Here is a 14,529-nt window from a genome sequence, read left to right as displayed (position 1 = left end):
CCTTAAAGCCCCCTTCTCCGGATCTGGATGTCCTTCCTCTAGATTTGAAAGTACCCATCTCCAGATCTGATGGTCCACTCTATTGGGTCTCTTTACTGAACCTCCCACTGACAAAAGCCATTTACTACAACCCTAATCAAAGCCACTTTAACCACACAATGCGTTTGTGGGCCTTTTGATAAGGAATGAAGTAGTGCCACTTAATTGCCTCCTATGTAGACTCTGTATTATGGGTACCTCCCTATATCATGTGTATCACCCAGCCATAACATAAGCTGTACATTATCTGTTTTTCTGTGTTTCTCCTAGGTCCCCTCCACGGCCCAGTCCTGGCAGCCTCCATTACTCCGATGAAGATGTCACCAAGTACAATGACCTCATACCAGCCGAGAGCAGCAGTCTGACTGAGAAGCCCTCGGAGGTTTCAGATTCTCCGGTAAGTGGTTCTCCTCGAATGGGAATGGAAACTGTGGGAGAAGTTACCAAGGAGCATTTTTTAATCATTCCTACAGAAAATCCTACTTTTTTCCTGGAAGGTACGAATTCCCTTGAAGGGAGCATATACATTAGCCGCCCGGTCATGTGAAGCATAAATTCAAATTTTTAAAAATTTTATTTAACAGAAATTTCAAAGGTCTATTAACTGGAACAGGAACAGGAATTATGTATTGGTACAGTATTTAAAAGAGTGTTAATTGTCATAGTTTAGGATATTTATTGAACATTCATTTCTAAAGGACACTTCTAACCACAGATTCCTCACTTTTAGACTACAGCCAGGTGCCAGCCTCAATCTTTCAGCTTCAAATCTTTTAGCATAGCCCCTGTGGTCCAGTTGGTAGCATGGTGCTGCTCCATAATGACCTTGCTCTACCCCAAAACTGGTACCTGGAGCCACAAACAAGTGCCATCCTAGCATGCTCACTTCAGTTCCCTTTATTCCACGCCTTTGTAGCCAGATCCAGAGCTTGCTCCTAACTTTTTCTTGTGAGTTGATGAGCTTTTTGTATATCAAAATTCTTCTAGTGTGCAAGGGAACATCTCCCGTCCTAAAACTATGGGGTATCAGTCTTCAAGTCATCCGAGGAGTGTTGTTATGCACCCAAAGGCGTCTCAGTATCGTGAAGCCAAGCTGTATGCCCTGAACACTGGAAGAAGTTGGGTAGGTCCCACCCGCTCTAAGTCAGGAGAGCAGACCTTTTCAGCTCTTTGGGCCACTGCCACGACCGGTCTTCTTCACAGTACAAGTCTTTATGCAAGTCCAAATCCAAAAAGAAACATAAGAAGTCCAAACAGCCTCACCGCTCTCCCTCTGAGAAATTGCAAGGACATCAGCATGGTCTCGTTCACAGTCTCCCACCAAGCATAGTCTCGTTCACAGTCTCCCACCAAGGAGAAGATTCCACAACTGATTCCAATGCACCCTGAATATCTGGATCCATTGGCGATGCCGCAATATGTGTGGCTTTCATAGAAGTCATGTTGAAAATCTTTGACACCCTGCTTGCTCCCTTGGTGCACCTTCGGGCCCGAAAGATCTGTAGAAGCCTCCAGTTGTATTACCACCGGTAGGTCTGCCCTCGGCATTGTCTGTGCCTCCCATATCCACTGCAGGTTCAGTTCTGGCTCCCAAGCCGAGTGCCTGTCTGACACCCTCATCCACGTCATTTCCTGCCGCATAGATTCTGGCACCGATGATGCTGATGCCAATAGAGGCTGTCAACCTTGTTGTCCTGTCCGATTCCAAACCGAGCCCTTGACCTAGACTGAAGTTACGTCCTTAAACAGCCTTGGAGTGACAAGTCCCTGCTCATTCCGTCCTAGTCAAAATAGTAACATTGCCTAGGAGCTGCCTCCCAGAGCTCCAACAATTTTTCTGAACAAATTCTGACCAAAGTTAGCTAGCCTTTAATGATGATGGAAATGATAGGGATCAATTTCCCCCACAATATGATGGCAGTTTCCATTTGGACTTACAAGAAGGCAATGGACTGGACACTTCTCTTGACATGGGGTTGGGGTTTCCCCCTAGAAATTCAACAGAAAAGATTGCCCCATTTGCTGTGGTCATCTGATGGGCAGCTGAAGAACTGTTAAAGTAAAAACTAATGTATTCACTCAAGTTCTGCAGCCTTGTCAGACCTTATCATAGGCCTTACAGCCTCTCAGTGAAGACCTGACTGACACCCTCAAAAGTGGACAATACCTTGTTCCTGCATCCCGGTAAATAGACCGGTGGCACAACGTCACAGACCTTCTTGTGGTGATCTAACTATTTTGATACCTTACCCTACTCCGGAGAGAGTTCAGACCTCCACAAACTAGCAGGGTCAACCCAACCTCTTTCCTCACAGCCCCTCCAGATAGGAAGTCAAAGAAACTACAGGCATTCAGGAAGCAAGTATTATCTTCAACTAGCCTCGCCCATCGGTCAGTCAATGCCAGCTGCTTGCTGGACAGGTAGTCCCACTCTTTATGGTACTTGGTTGTAGAGATCTTGCCAGCGGTCATGGAGGAGTTCCGAGCCAGTTTGGCATAGATTATTCAGGATGGCCAGGCCACGAGCAAGTACGTCAATACTAGCATGGTGATCCATCTGTCTGGAGATATTCAGGTGTCAGTCATGAATATGCCTTTTGACAGGTCTCGCATCTTGAGAGAGAAGGCTGACTCTGCCCTAAAGTGCTTTAACAAAGTAGAACCGCAGCACATTCCCTCCTTCTCACTACACTGCAAGGCAGTTTCGCCAACAGTTTTACCCTTTTTGAGGTATCAACAGGGATCTCACTTTTAGGCAACGCCAAGGCTCACCACCTCAGCTGCACCCATCCCAGTCATTTTGGGTCCAGGATCCAACAGACATCATCCTGGTCTGCAGGGGCACCAAACCTCACAATCTCCTTCCACCCCTCCCCCCAGCAGTAGCCTCTAAACTGCTTTAGTTTACCCTTTAGCAACAGACAACCACCCTCTGGGAGGGCGTGACAGTCATTTTCTCCACGGGTGCCATGCCATAATATCTGACAGTTGGAGTCTGTAGATAGATCAATTGGTCTATGCCCTCCCATTCCTTTCTAAACCACAGCTGCATCAATCTATATCCGAGCATCCTTCGGAGTACCATTTGTCCATTTTATTGCAGAAAACTCAGGCTCTTTTGGTGGAGGGTGCCAAAGAGAGACTGCCGGCCTTAGAAATCAGAACTGGAAGTTAGTCCCGTTATTTCATTGTGCCAAAGAAGGGTGGAGGACTTTGTCCTATTTTAGATCTTCAACCTCTTAATTTCTTTCTGTGGAAGGACAAATATAAGATGCACACATTGAACCAGGTTCTATCTGCCCTGGATCCCAGAGACTAGATGATAGCGCTGTGCCTGCACAACGTCTATTTTCATGTTTCCTCTTGCAAGCCCACCAACTCAACTTGTGGTTCAATATGGGCTACAAGCAAGTTTGCTGTGCCCCTTTCATCCTTACTAGTGCCTTTCTGGAGTTCACGAAGGTGGTGGTGGCTGCAGCATACCTTTGGGGGTCAGTTGCATTAGTCTTCCACTACCTCGATGACTGGCTGTTGAAGGCAGGCTCCCCACAGTCAGTCATGTACCACCTCCTGACATCGCTGTCAGTGTGCTAAAGTCACACTTCGCTGAGGCTCCCTTTCATCAGAATCATTCTAGATACTCATCCTTATTGGATCTTCCCTCTGGATGAGAGAGTCCAGGGGATTAAGGCTATGACCCCAATGTTTCAGCCTCAGTCCTGGGTCTCACTGAGGGCAGCTCTGAGGCTTCATGGACGTTTGGCCTCCTGCATCCTGCTCATCAACCATGCCAGGTGGCATCTGTGGGGCTCTGCTGAAGTCTCATTTGGCACAGTACCAAGGGAACCTATCAGAGTCCATCCCAGTTTCAGTGTAGACTGCAAATAACTGTAGTGGTAGCTCCTCAGTTAGACCAGTGGCAGAACCCTCTCTCTCTGCCCTACCCAGAGCTCATGGTGGTGATGGATGTATCACTGCTGGGTTGGAAAGGTCATCTGAGAAAGGTGGAGATCAGAGGTCTTTGGTCTCCGGTGAAGACCCATATCCACAGCAAGTTGTTGGAGTTTAGGGTAATTTGCTTGGCATTCCATCGAGGGAAGGCTTATTTGGTCATGTAGTGCAACAAGCAGGTCCCAGGCCCTGTGCCAGGAATTGCTGCACCTCTGGGCCTGGCTGAATCATCAGGGCATTCCCCTCATTGTTCACCACCTGGCATGATCTTTAAACTCCAGAGCAGATGAACTCAGCCAGTGACACCTGGCCAATCATGAATGCAATTTACACCCAGAGGTGTTCTGGCATCTTCCAGCAATGGGGAGAACCCTGGCTCGATCTCTTCACCACCACTAAGAACGTGCAATGTCAACACTTTTGCTTGCTGCAGTTCTTAAGAAGGCTCTGTTTGAAGATGCATTCTGCCTTGAGTGGAGTACACTGTCATGGAGGTGCTACAGCTCCTGTCCTGAGTTCTGAAGAAGATCAAGTACCACCGGGCCCACATCATCATAGTGGCTCCAGATTGGGCCAGGGGAGTGTGATTCCCAGTCCTTCAGGGCATGAGCATCTGTACTTTTGCTGCTTCAGGCGGATCTTCTGTTGCAGCAGCATGGCAGGGTGTTACACCTGGACCTGCAAAGTCTACACTTCCTTGCATAGAGACTGAGTGGTGGTAGTTGACCACGTTTGACCTTCCTCCCAAAGTAGTGGATTTTGTCTTTGCGGCTAGGCTTCCTTCCACAAAGTCTGATTATGCTTGACATTGGGAGAGGTTTGTTGCTTGGTTGACCCCCATTATATGGATCCTCTGCAGGCCAAACTGTTGGATGTCTCATTATTCATTCTATCTTTGGACTAGCAAGCCTTTCAGTGGGCACAATTAAAGGTGCCCTTTCAGCCTTTTTGCATTTATCTGAACAACCATCCTTGTTCAGATCACCTGTTGTGAAGTAATTTCTTAAAGGTTTAATCTACATAGTTCTTCCTAAACTGTTCGTTATGCCACCATGAGACCTTAATTTGATTATTATGTTCCTGTTGTGCACTCCTTTTGAGGCGTGGCACAGCTGTCTCTTACTTCTCCAGACTGTGAAGATGGTCTTCCTCATTGTGATGAGGACCAGAGCAGCATTTCCAGCAAATGTTGTGACTCCCCTTCATACTGGATAGTCAATCTTTTTTCTGACATTCCTTGCTTCACCTCGAAAGAAAAGAGACTCCATCATTTGGACCCAGAAGAGCTCTGACTTACATCTGTCGTACTAAAGACCATCACGTGGACATTCAACTACTACACACTGGCCAAGAAGCAGCCCCCAGAGGATTGCAGGCCCATTCAACGAGGGCCAAAGCTTCTACCACTGTGCTGGCACGCAGAGTGCCTGTCCTTACCTACTGTTTGGTTGTGACATGGGGATCAGTATACACATTCACAAAGCACCACTGCTTTGACAGCCTAGTCTGATGGGAAGGATATTTTGGCCATTTCATCCTGCAAGACTTTTTGGTCTGAATCATTCTAGAGACCCACCACTGGGGGAAGGTGCTGGTTTGGTATCTATTTTATAGGTGAGGAAACTGTGGCTAGAAGTGTTCATTAGAAGAACAAGTTGCTTAATTTCGGCAACGAGTTTGAATTTGTAAAGCACATAAAACCAAAAACGTATCAAAGCGCTATAACCGTGAAGAGCAAACAGGGGAGACGAGCAGAAGCATTTATGGTTGTGAAAAAGCCATGTTTTCACATAGCTATGAAACACAGAATAAGAATTAAGGCTCACAATATGTGCAGAGAGAGTGTTTCATAGACTTACCGCTGCCACAGAAAAGGCACACTCACCCTATCTCGCCTTCCCGAACCCGGTAACAATCACTTTCCTCTGACCTGCCGATCTCAACGCTCTGGAAGATACCAGTTGTAGCCGTTTCTCAGATAGCATGAGCCCTGCTGGGTGAGGGCCTTCTAATCCAAACACAGGGCTTTAAGAATCAGCCTTTTCCTCACTGGAGCTAATGAAGTGTCCACAATCCCTCCCTCACCAAGAGATGTCAGGGAAGCCCAACACCAACCGAGCAGCCGAATTTTGGATGACCTAAAGTTAATTAAGTGAAAACTGGAAGGCACTCAAATACAGGGTGTTATAGTAGACTAGGCGAGATGTTAGGAGTGCAATACCACTGAAACTCTTATCTCCTTGGGTAGAAAGGGAAAAATCGTCTTCAAGCTCATAATAATCCAGAAGCAGGAGCTCACTGTTCTATTGACCTGGGAGTCAAATGTCAGAGTGTTGTCAGAGACCACCCCCAGATTTTTAGCAGAGGCTCAGGTAATGGACCACATCTCTCAGGCTACCAGTGGTCAGTCCAAACTGAATTCTCCACCCCGAAGACCACATTCTACATCTTTTCAGCGTTTATTTTAAACAATTCTCCTGGATCCAGGTGCTGACTTCAACCAGACAGGACCTGAACTTGTCCGCTACCCCTGCCCAGTCACCGGATATTGAGACAATAATTTGGGTATCGTCTGCATAGGACACTATCTGAAAACGCAAAGAAAGTAGATTTGCCAAGGGGCCACAAACAGATTGAATAAGTTGGGACTGAGGGAGGACCCATGCAGACAAGCTGGAAAGATTTAGCCCTGAAGTCCCCGTAGCCAGGGCCGGACTGGCCGTAGCGGGCACGAGGCAATCCCCCGGTGGGCCGCACAGGTGGGGGGCGGTTTTGGGTCCCGTTTTTGTTACAGGGCCGTTTTTGCAGCTTTGCTGCAAAATCGGCCCTGTAACAAAAACGGGGCGCAATACCGCCCCTGGCGAAGAGCTCAGCGGCACCCCCAACCCCGCAGGGAAGGGGGCCGGCCAAGCACTTTGCCAGGGCTGGTTTTCTTTCCCAGTCCGGCCCAGCCTGTAGCTCCTAGTTTGAGTCCTATTCACTAAAAAGGATTCTAAAAGATTTAATGCAGAACCCGTCAACCCACCCTGACGCAGTCTTTGCACCAGCTGAAGTGGAGATATGACATTGAAGGCTGCAGGTAACTAGAATAGCTGCGCCTCCCTGATCCACTTGGCGGCGTATAGTATCTGCTGTCGCAATCGGTGCCGATTCGGTACTGTGGTTCCTCCTAGAAACCACCCTGAGAGGGATCCAAAAGTTCATGATCCTTAAAAAAGGAGCTAATTCCTGATTGATGTATTCTCAAGAATTTTAGCCAGTGCGGTAGACTCCTGACTCCAAAACCTGAGAATAAACTGTTCGAGGCATATGAGCTGCTTGTCTGGGAGTGGCTGCATTATGGACTCAAGCTCATCATAATGTGCCCTGTCATACCTAGCTAACAGCGCTTGAGTATTGGCAATGTGCCATATGTTTGACGCCTGTGACGCCGTTCGTTTGCCAGAGGCGTCCAGGAGTTTAGACTCCTTATCTGGTGGTAGTGCTTCACCTGATGATTGGGAATTGCCTCTTTTTCACGCATTGGAGACTACAAGTGAGTCTAGTGGTGCGGGGCCTTTAATGTAGGCTGGATCAGTAGGGGCGGCCTTATACTTTTTATTCGATTCTAGGGTTGATGACTCGAGCCCTGACTGGGTCTTTAAAGATTTCTGGTGCGTGCTTAATAACCCCCTTAAGCATGGGTAAAATTGAGGTGGACTTTTCTGTGGTGTCAAAAGTGTCCATGAGAAAATCCTCCTCCACTGGGTCTGTGTGTAGATCAACCCCGTGGGAGTGGGCAGCTCTGTGTAAGAGCTGGTTAAAGCCCATAGTGTCCTCTGGGGGGTAAGGCCTGGAGGGGTAGATGTCCTCTTGTGGGATGTTAGGGAGGTCTGGGATGCTATAATATTCCCAGGGGTCTGGGGAGCCCGTAGGAGTATGGTCCCCTAGTGGTTGATCGTCCACACCCCCCCTGCATCATAAGAGGTGTCATCATCATCATCATTATCATCATCTACTGGAGTAGGGGATGGTGTAGGAGAGTGGTGTGGTGGGGGAGGAGGTGAAGGTGGAGGAGGAGGAGGAGGAGGAGGAGGAGGAGGGGGAGGAGGAGAAGGTATCCTTAATGGAGAGGTAGCAAAATCTCTCTTTTTAGGTGATGTGTTGGATAGACACATCTAGGGGATTGGTGTTGTTGTTATGACAATATATTACAAAACGTTTCCAATTGGCTGCATAGCATGCTCTAGTGGTAGGCCGTCTAGCTTCTTTAATGATGTTCAAACAGTCAGGGGGAAGGTTAAGGTAACCGAATTCTAGGACCTCAGGAGCCAGATCGCCAGATTGAGCTGAGCTGGGTCCGGGTGTCTGATGTCTCCATGGTTCTGGGTTAAGAGGCGTGGAGAGAGGTGTATCTTCTGGTGCGGAACTACGGAGAGTTCCAGCAATGTGGTGTACCACGGTTGTCTGGCCCAAGTTGGAGCAACTAGGATGAGAGTTAAGGAATGTTGCTGTAGTTGGCTCTTTTTCACGCACTGGAGACTACAAGTGAGTCTAGTGATGCGGGGCCTTTAGTGTAGGCTGGATCAGTAGGGGCGGCCTTATACTTTTTTTCGATTCTAAGGTTGATGACTCGAGCCCTGACTGGGTCTTTAAAGATTTCTGGTGCGTGCTTAATAACCCCCTTAAGCATGGGTAAAATTGAGGTGGACTTTTCTGTGGTGTCAAAAGTGTCCATGAGAAAATCCTCTTCCACTGGGTCTGTGTGTAGCAAAATCTCTCTTTTTAGGTGGTGGAGCCAGTGCAGGCGTATCTAGTGGTCGCTTCTTGAAGCTAAGCATCAAGTGACCAGTCTTAGGATCCTTTACAAAGAGTTTTTTGGGTAGGATCTGGACGAACCAGTTCTTTTGTGGGGGGGCAGATCCTTCGGTGACGATGGTGTTGGTGCCGTAGGCTTTTTCGGCGCCGACTCGGTAGCGGTTCTGGGTTTGGAACCGTGCGGTTTTGCAGTGTCTTTGGCCAATGGAACCTGTTGTTTTTTCGGTTCTGGGGTCTTTTTCGCCTTCGAAGCATGGGAGTCGGGGCCCTTTGGTGGCAGTTTTTTGGTCAGCTCCGAGTGTGATGTCGGTGTCGAGGAGCCGGTGCCAGTCTTCGACACCGAGTGCTTGGATGTCGAAGCAGCGCTCGGCGTGGATGAGGAAGAGGACGGCTTCTTTTTCGGTGCCTGTGTATGTTTTTCGGCAGATCGGTGTGGGGAAACTTCGACCCACATCGAGGACACTTTTTGGATGGCGTCCATTCCATGAGCCAGATGATAAGGGCCAGGTAGGCCCGAAGGCCTTCGTCGACGACCAGAATCGAAGACTTCGAAGTTGAGAGTCGCGTGGATTGGGAAAACACGATCGAGATAATACCATCGAAAAGGGGAGGATTGCGCATCGAAAGAAAAAAACTGTAACGGTTCCGTACTGGAGCGCGAGAAACACATACGAGCCCGATGGCGGAAAAAAACAATCTGAGGATGGAGCCGATGCCCATGCGCACTATGATCCAAAGGAGGAGTCACATACCTCGTGACTTCCAAAGACTTTCCAAGACAAAAACAAGTGCAAACATCTGGGCCCAACACCAGATGGCGATCTATGCATAGTGTGTAGATCTGCAGCTCTACATGCCAAGAAAAGATGCATACTGGTAAGTAGCATTTCCCTTCTCCAAAAATGCAGCAACTAAAACCGGTGCAAGTTGCAAAAACTGGGCGGGCAAGGATCATCTGGGGAACCCGATCTAATTTGTCTCTTAAGAATTTAAATTTTTGCTGCCGGAATGGACGAGAATGTGGACAATTCACCATTAGTGGTCCGCCCAAAGGAATCCTCTTCCATGGATAAAAAATCTGAGCAGTCCTCAGATACCTTGTTCTGTCTGGTGGATACTCTAACCACAGAGTCCTCACAGCCCTCCCATCTCCCCATTCTGTGGAATAGATGTTTTGCCATCTAAAAAAGGTCCCAAATTAGAAATCTGTATATTAGTGTACATAATTAGTCCTTTGAGCTCCATATCCATGAACGCACATTCAAGAAACTAACATCAGCGCACAAATGTGATGCTTATATGTGGCTCCATCAATCACTTCTGGGGCAGAGCGGGGTCGACGTGGAGTGGCACAACACCGCCAACTGGTATGCAGGGATTATGCTGAAAAATCTTTCTGATCAAGGATGGCACCTGAGCATGTATTAAAGGTGAGGAATCTGCAGTTAGGTAGAGTATCCACCAGAAAAAGCATTACAGAAAGTCAGTACCTTGTTCTTCAAAAGGAGCTCTCTGTGTCAGAGAACCATTGCTTGTCCTGTGCACAGCTATCTCCCTCAGTTGTTTTACTTCAGGGACCCAACAAACAGAAAATGCCATTAACAATAACAATGTTCATATATACACCTACATTAATATATGCTAGTGGGATAAATTACTCCTTGATATACAAGTCATTAGTTTCCCCTTGAAAACTACCTGTAAACCCTAGAGCTTTTTAGCAGTTTGTTTATTTGACACATGGTGCTATAGAATGTGCCATCTGTTCTTATTTTCTACCAAATACTCTTGTGGCAGACCCCCCACCCCAATTAGGTCAAACCTACTAGACAGCAATGAGCTGACTTTTGGGAAGCATATTATGGCTAACCAAGAACATAGAGCGACAGGGAGCTTGCCCATTAATTACTGTGCCACTCTCATTTGCCGGTTTCTTCATCGTGCACCAGTCTGTCAATCCTGTGTTTGTCCGTTCCATCGAGCATTGCCTCTTTACTGACTCTTTGATTGGCTGCAACACTCCTTCTGCTGCTTTCTTTCCAACCACTACTTTTTAGGTCTCACCTATGCAGCGCTCAAGCGCTGCTTTGGAGTGACCTCTTGGAATCTCTCCGGGCTTTTGTGGAAACTCGTGCATGTTCTGCACTGTTTCCAATGGGCCCTCGTGCATGTACGGCGTTTACCTTGCGGAAGTGAGCACCGGCACTATCTGTTTGCAATTATCGTGCTCGCGCTTTCGAAACAGATGGCGCCGCTGCTCTCTCCCGCAAGGTAAATGCTGTGCGAGTCTTGCCCCCATCTGAAACCTCCTTTCTCTGACTGCCCCCTCCCTCTTTCTCCCCTCCCTCGCTCTCGGTTCTGAACCTCGCTCTCTGGGCCGCGCTTGTCCTTTCAGCACTTGTTTAGGACTTGTGCCCTGAATATACAGATATACTCTCTCAGGCCTTTCTCCTCTTATTTCATAGCCTAGTCTTATCTCCCAGGCCATCTTCTTCCTATCTTGGTGCTGGCCCCATACATCTCTTCCTCTCACCCCCAGCCTCTCACTCGTTAAGACGCTCGTCTTGGTCTCTCTCTCGCACCACCCTCCCCTCTCTCTGTGCCTCTCTCGTCCTCTGTCTACTACTCTTCAGGCGTCTGTCTTGATCTGTGTTCCTCTTCTCTCCTCCCTCCTTATGTTACTCGTCTTTAGCATCTGCCCACCTGCTCCCCCCGTCCCCGAGCTCTCACTGCCTCTTTCTGTCAGGTCTGCGTGTTTTTGCTCCTAATGAAGTGTGGAAGACGGAGGGCGCTGGCACGGGGGGAGCGGAGTAGGGCACATCGCTGTAGACCCTGGGGGTGAGGTGGTGTCGAATGGGTGGGGGCGGTTGGGGGGAGGCCCGTCTGTCACAGGTGCTGCCCTCCTGCATCTTTGGTAATTGGAATTTGTAATTCCGAAGGCAGTGAAGGTTGATCAGCAGCCGCTCCCAGGATGCACTGTGAGCGCAGAGGAGGGGGCAGGGCATCGTCAGAGTGGAACGCACTATCATCATCACACACCCAGGTTTCGCTGTCTTCCTTTCCTTGATCTTTAAAGGTCCCTGGATGTCGACAGGTCCTTGGGCAGTGTAAACCGTGGTTGCAGACAGGGACTTGCAGTTGTTCACCAGCACCATGAATGATCCTCACTGCTTCCTCTTCTCGCATGTTGAACAGCAGCATGGAAACAGGTCCCAAAAGCGAGACCTATTGGCTATGCCAATGCTTGTTTCTTTTGTGGAAGCACACCATTAGCGGGCCTGTGTTTTCGAGCCATCCCTTTTGTACCTCTCTCCCCCGCACACTGTGTACCTCTTTGTTGCCAAACTGCTTCTCCCTGCACCCCTCTCTCTCGCACTTCCCTGTGTTCTTCTCCATATATTGCTTCCCCCATGTGTGCCCTCAATATTGCTGTCCCCAAAACCTATGTGGCGTTTGCTCTCGTCCTACTCGTTACTTTTGCAGCCCCCTCTAGCATCTCCCTCACACCCACCTGTTCCTTTCACGTCTTCTCTGGTGTTAACACCCACCCACAACCATGTCACTTTGCCATTTGCCCCCATGCTTCCCAGTGTTGCTTTGCTCCTGAACTCTCCCCCGTGATTCTTTGCTGTTACCCCCACCCTTCCTTGCATTGCTTCCACTCCCCTCGACCTCCCCATGTTGCTTCAGTGTTCACCCCCAAAAAAACTTCTCTGTGTTGCCTCCTTGTTCCCCCAACCCAAATTGCTACTGCCCCCAGCTTTAAAAAAGCAGTGTTTTTCTGCGTTTTGTTTTCTGTTTAGTTATCAATCCAACTTGGATCAGTAATTAAAAAGAAGCAGAAAAAGCACCCTTGTTAGTTTGAGGGCGTGCTTGCGTGCGCGGTGAATGCACCTGCAACATGACGCGGGCAGCAGTGTCATAGGTTTTTTGTTTTTCTACCTTTAGCCAAGCTGCATAGCATCTCGAATGCTGTACTGCTTGGCTAAAAACCGTTGACAAAGCTAGTAGATCACAAAGGTGAGACCTATTAGATTTGCCAATGCTTGTTTTATGAAACGAGTGTGGCTCTGTAGCTCTCCCAGTGGTGCTGTCTCGGGCTTCTATTAAAATAATTTCCAGTTGTACTTTTGGCCTGCAGACCAGCGCTCTTTAGTACAATGCTGTGGAGTCTGAGATCTTAGGCCCCAGGGGCCCTTTTGTCTAAGTGTTCACTTGTTTGTGTTTCTCCCATGAAGTTTGCAAGAAAGGGAGCAGGACGGGTACTTCTGCAATGCTGCGGCTTTATACTGTCATGGCTAGATATCACCGAATTACAAAACCGACCGAAAACATTGTTTTTTGTTAAATATTTGGGAGCACTCTAATGTCAAAATGCTATTTGCTCTTTAATGCTATTTAAAGAACATGAAATCGTTGCACCTTTCCTGAGGGTAAGGGACAGTTTCAGTGCAGACCACTAGAGCCTTTTAAGGATTTAGACTTGTGAAATGCAGCTAGGCGCCTTAGAACTCTCAGGTAGCAGTTGTACTTTACAAAGGCAATCTACTAAGGGCTTTGTTAGAACCACCAGGGCCGAAGACCGTAAGGCCACGCCAAATTGTTGTTCCCAGCATTCGACCTGCTCAAAGTTAGCGCCTAGAGGGTGTTTCTGTTGCCCTCAGTAAGCGCTCGAGCCGGCCCAACATCACAGAGGCCCTTTTTGCGTGAATATGCCCCAGCAGCACGCATTTCTCGACTCCTGACTGCACGGCTGGCCACCGACCTCTGCATTACCTCTGGAGCGGTTCCGGTTTGTTGCGTGTCCCACAGTCACACCCCTGCGTGCTCTCGTGCCCGCCCGCGGATCGTCACCGTGGAATGCGGCTCGTATTGTGCTTGGAGCGAGACGTGGCGCTCTGCAGGCTTCTTCTGTGTGCTCTGTACAGTGCGCTCTATTGTGCGGATCCCTGGTATCACGTTGCGTGAGAGAAACAACATCCAGAGGAATTTCCGGTTAAAGGTGTGTGCGCCGGGTGTGTCTGTCTGGTGTACTAAATAGAGGCCATCAGGTCAGAGGAACCTCACCAGCATGGAAGTCCCTCCTCGAGGGAGGACTGGGGTGGCCTATATGGGACTTCTCGCCCGGCACCACTGCTGTTAGCAGTCCTGCCATCTTATAAAAACAAGCATTGGAAAAGCCAATAGGTTTCACCTTTGGTACCTAAGGAATCTGCCAATGGGTTTATGCCATGCTATAAAACATCACCGATGCTGTGTAACACGGCTAAAAAACAAAAAACTGTTTTTAAAAAGGTGCTAGGACACGTCAGTCGCATCGTTTTGTAGGAGCATGCACATACAACATGACACAAGCATTATTTAATACACTGATTTGGATGGGATTTTTTTTTTTTTTAATAAACTTTTTTTTGCATGGGTGGGAGGGGTAAATCAACTCGGAGGGCAGGGGTGTGGAGGAGAAACAATGGACGAGAGAGAACAAGGTTGCAGGTGAGGGGAAGCAACATGAATGGGAGCAGCAGGTGAAAAAACAACAGGAAGCAGGTGGGGGATAACCACATGGGGAAGTACATGAAAGCTAGTGCAACATTGAGCAGGAGAAGCAGACAGGCGACAAACAGCGACATGAACTTCCATGGAGTGCTTAACCCAGAAGCAAAACTAGTGCTTGAAAATCAAACAGTAGAAGCTAAGAAGCCAGCCAATCAAAATAGATGGTAAAGAGGACATACTTCATTG

The 14,529-nt window shown here is 48.3% G+C and overlaps 1 protein-coding gene across 8 annotated transcripts in view; it reads left to right on the top strand.

The window, feature by feature from the left end:
* Window positions 1–14,529, top strand: part of SDK2 (sidekick cell adhesion molecule 2) — a 1,027,095-nt gene that overhangs the window by 997,697 nt on the left and 14,869 nt on the right. For all 8 annotated transcript variants that reach the window (XM_085617351.1, XM_085617350.1, XM_085617348.1 and 5 more), the window contains one exon: window positions 310–436. In XM_085617351.1, coding sequence (XP_085473477.1) covers window positions 310–436 — 127 coding nt within the window. The remainder of the gene's footprint in view (window positions 1–309; window positions 437–14,529) is intronic.

The sequence above is a fragment of the Triturus cristatus genome, chromosome 7 (genome assembly GCF_964204655.1).
Source record: "Triturus cristatus chromosome 7, aTriCri1.1, whole genome shotgun sequence".
NCBI lineage: Eukaryota > Metazoa > Chordata > Amphibia > Caudata > Salamandridae > Triturus > Triturus cristatus.
Note: the sequence above shows the minus strand (reverse complement) of the source record. Positions and strands in the feature narration are given on the sequence as shown.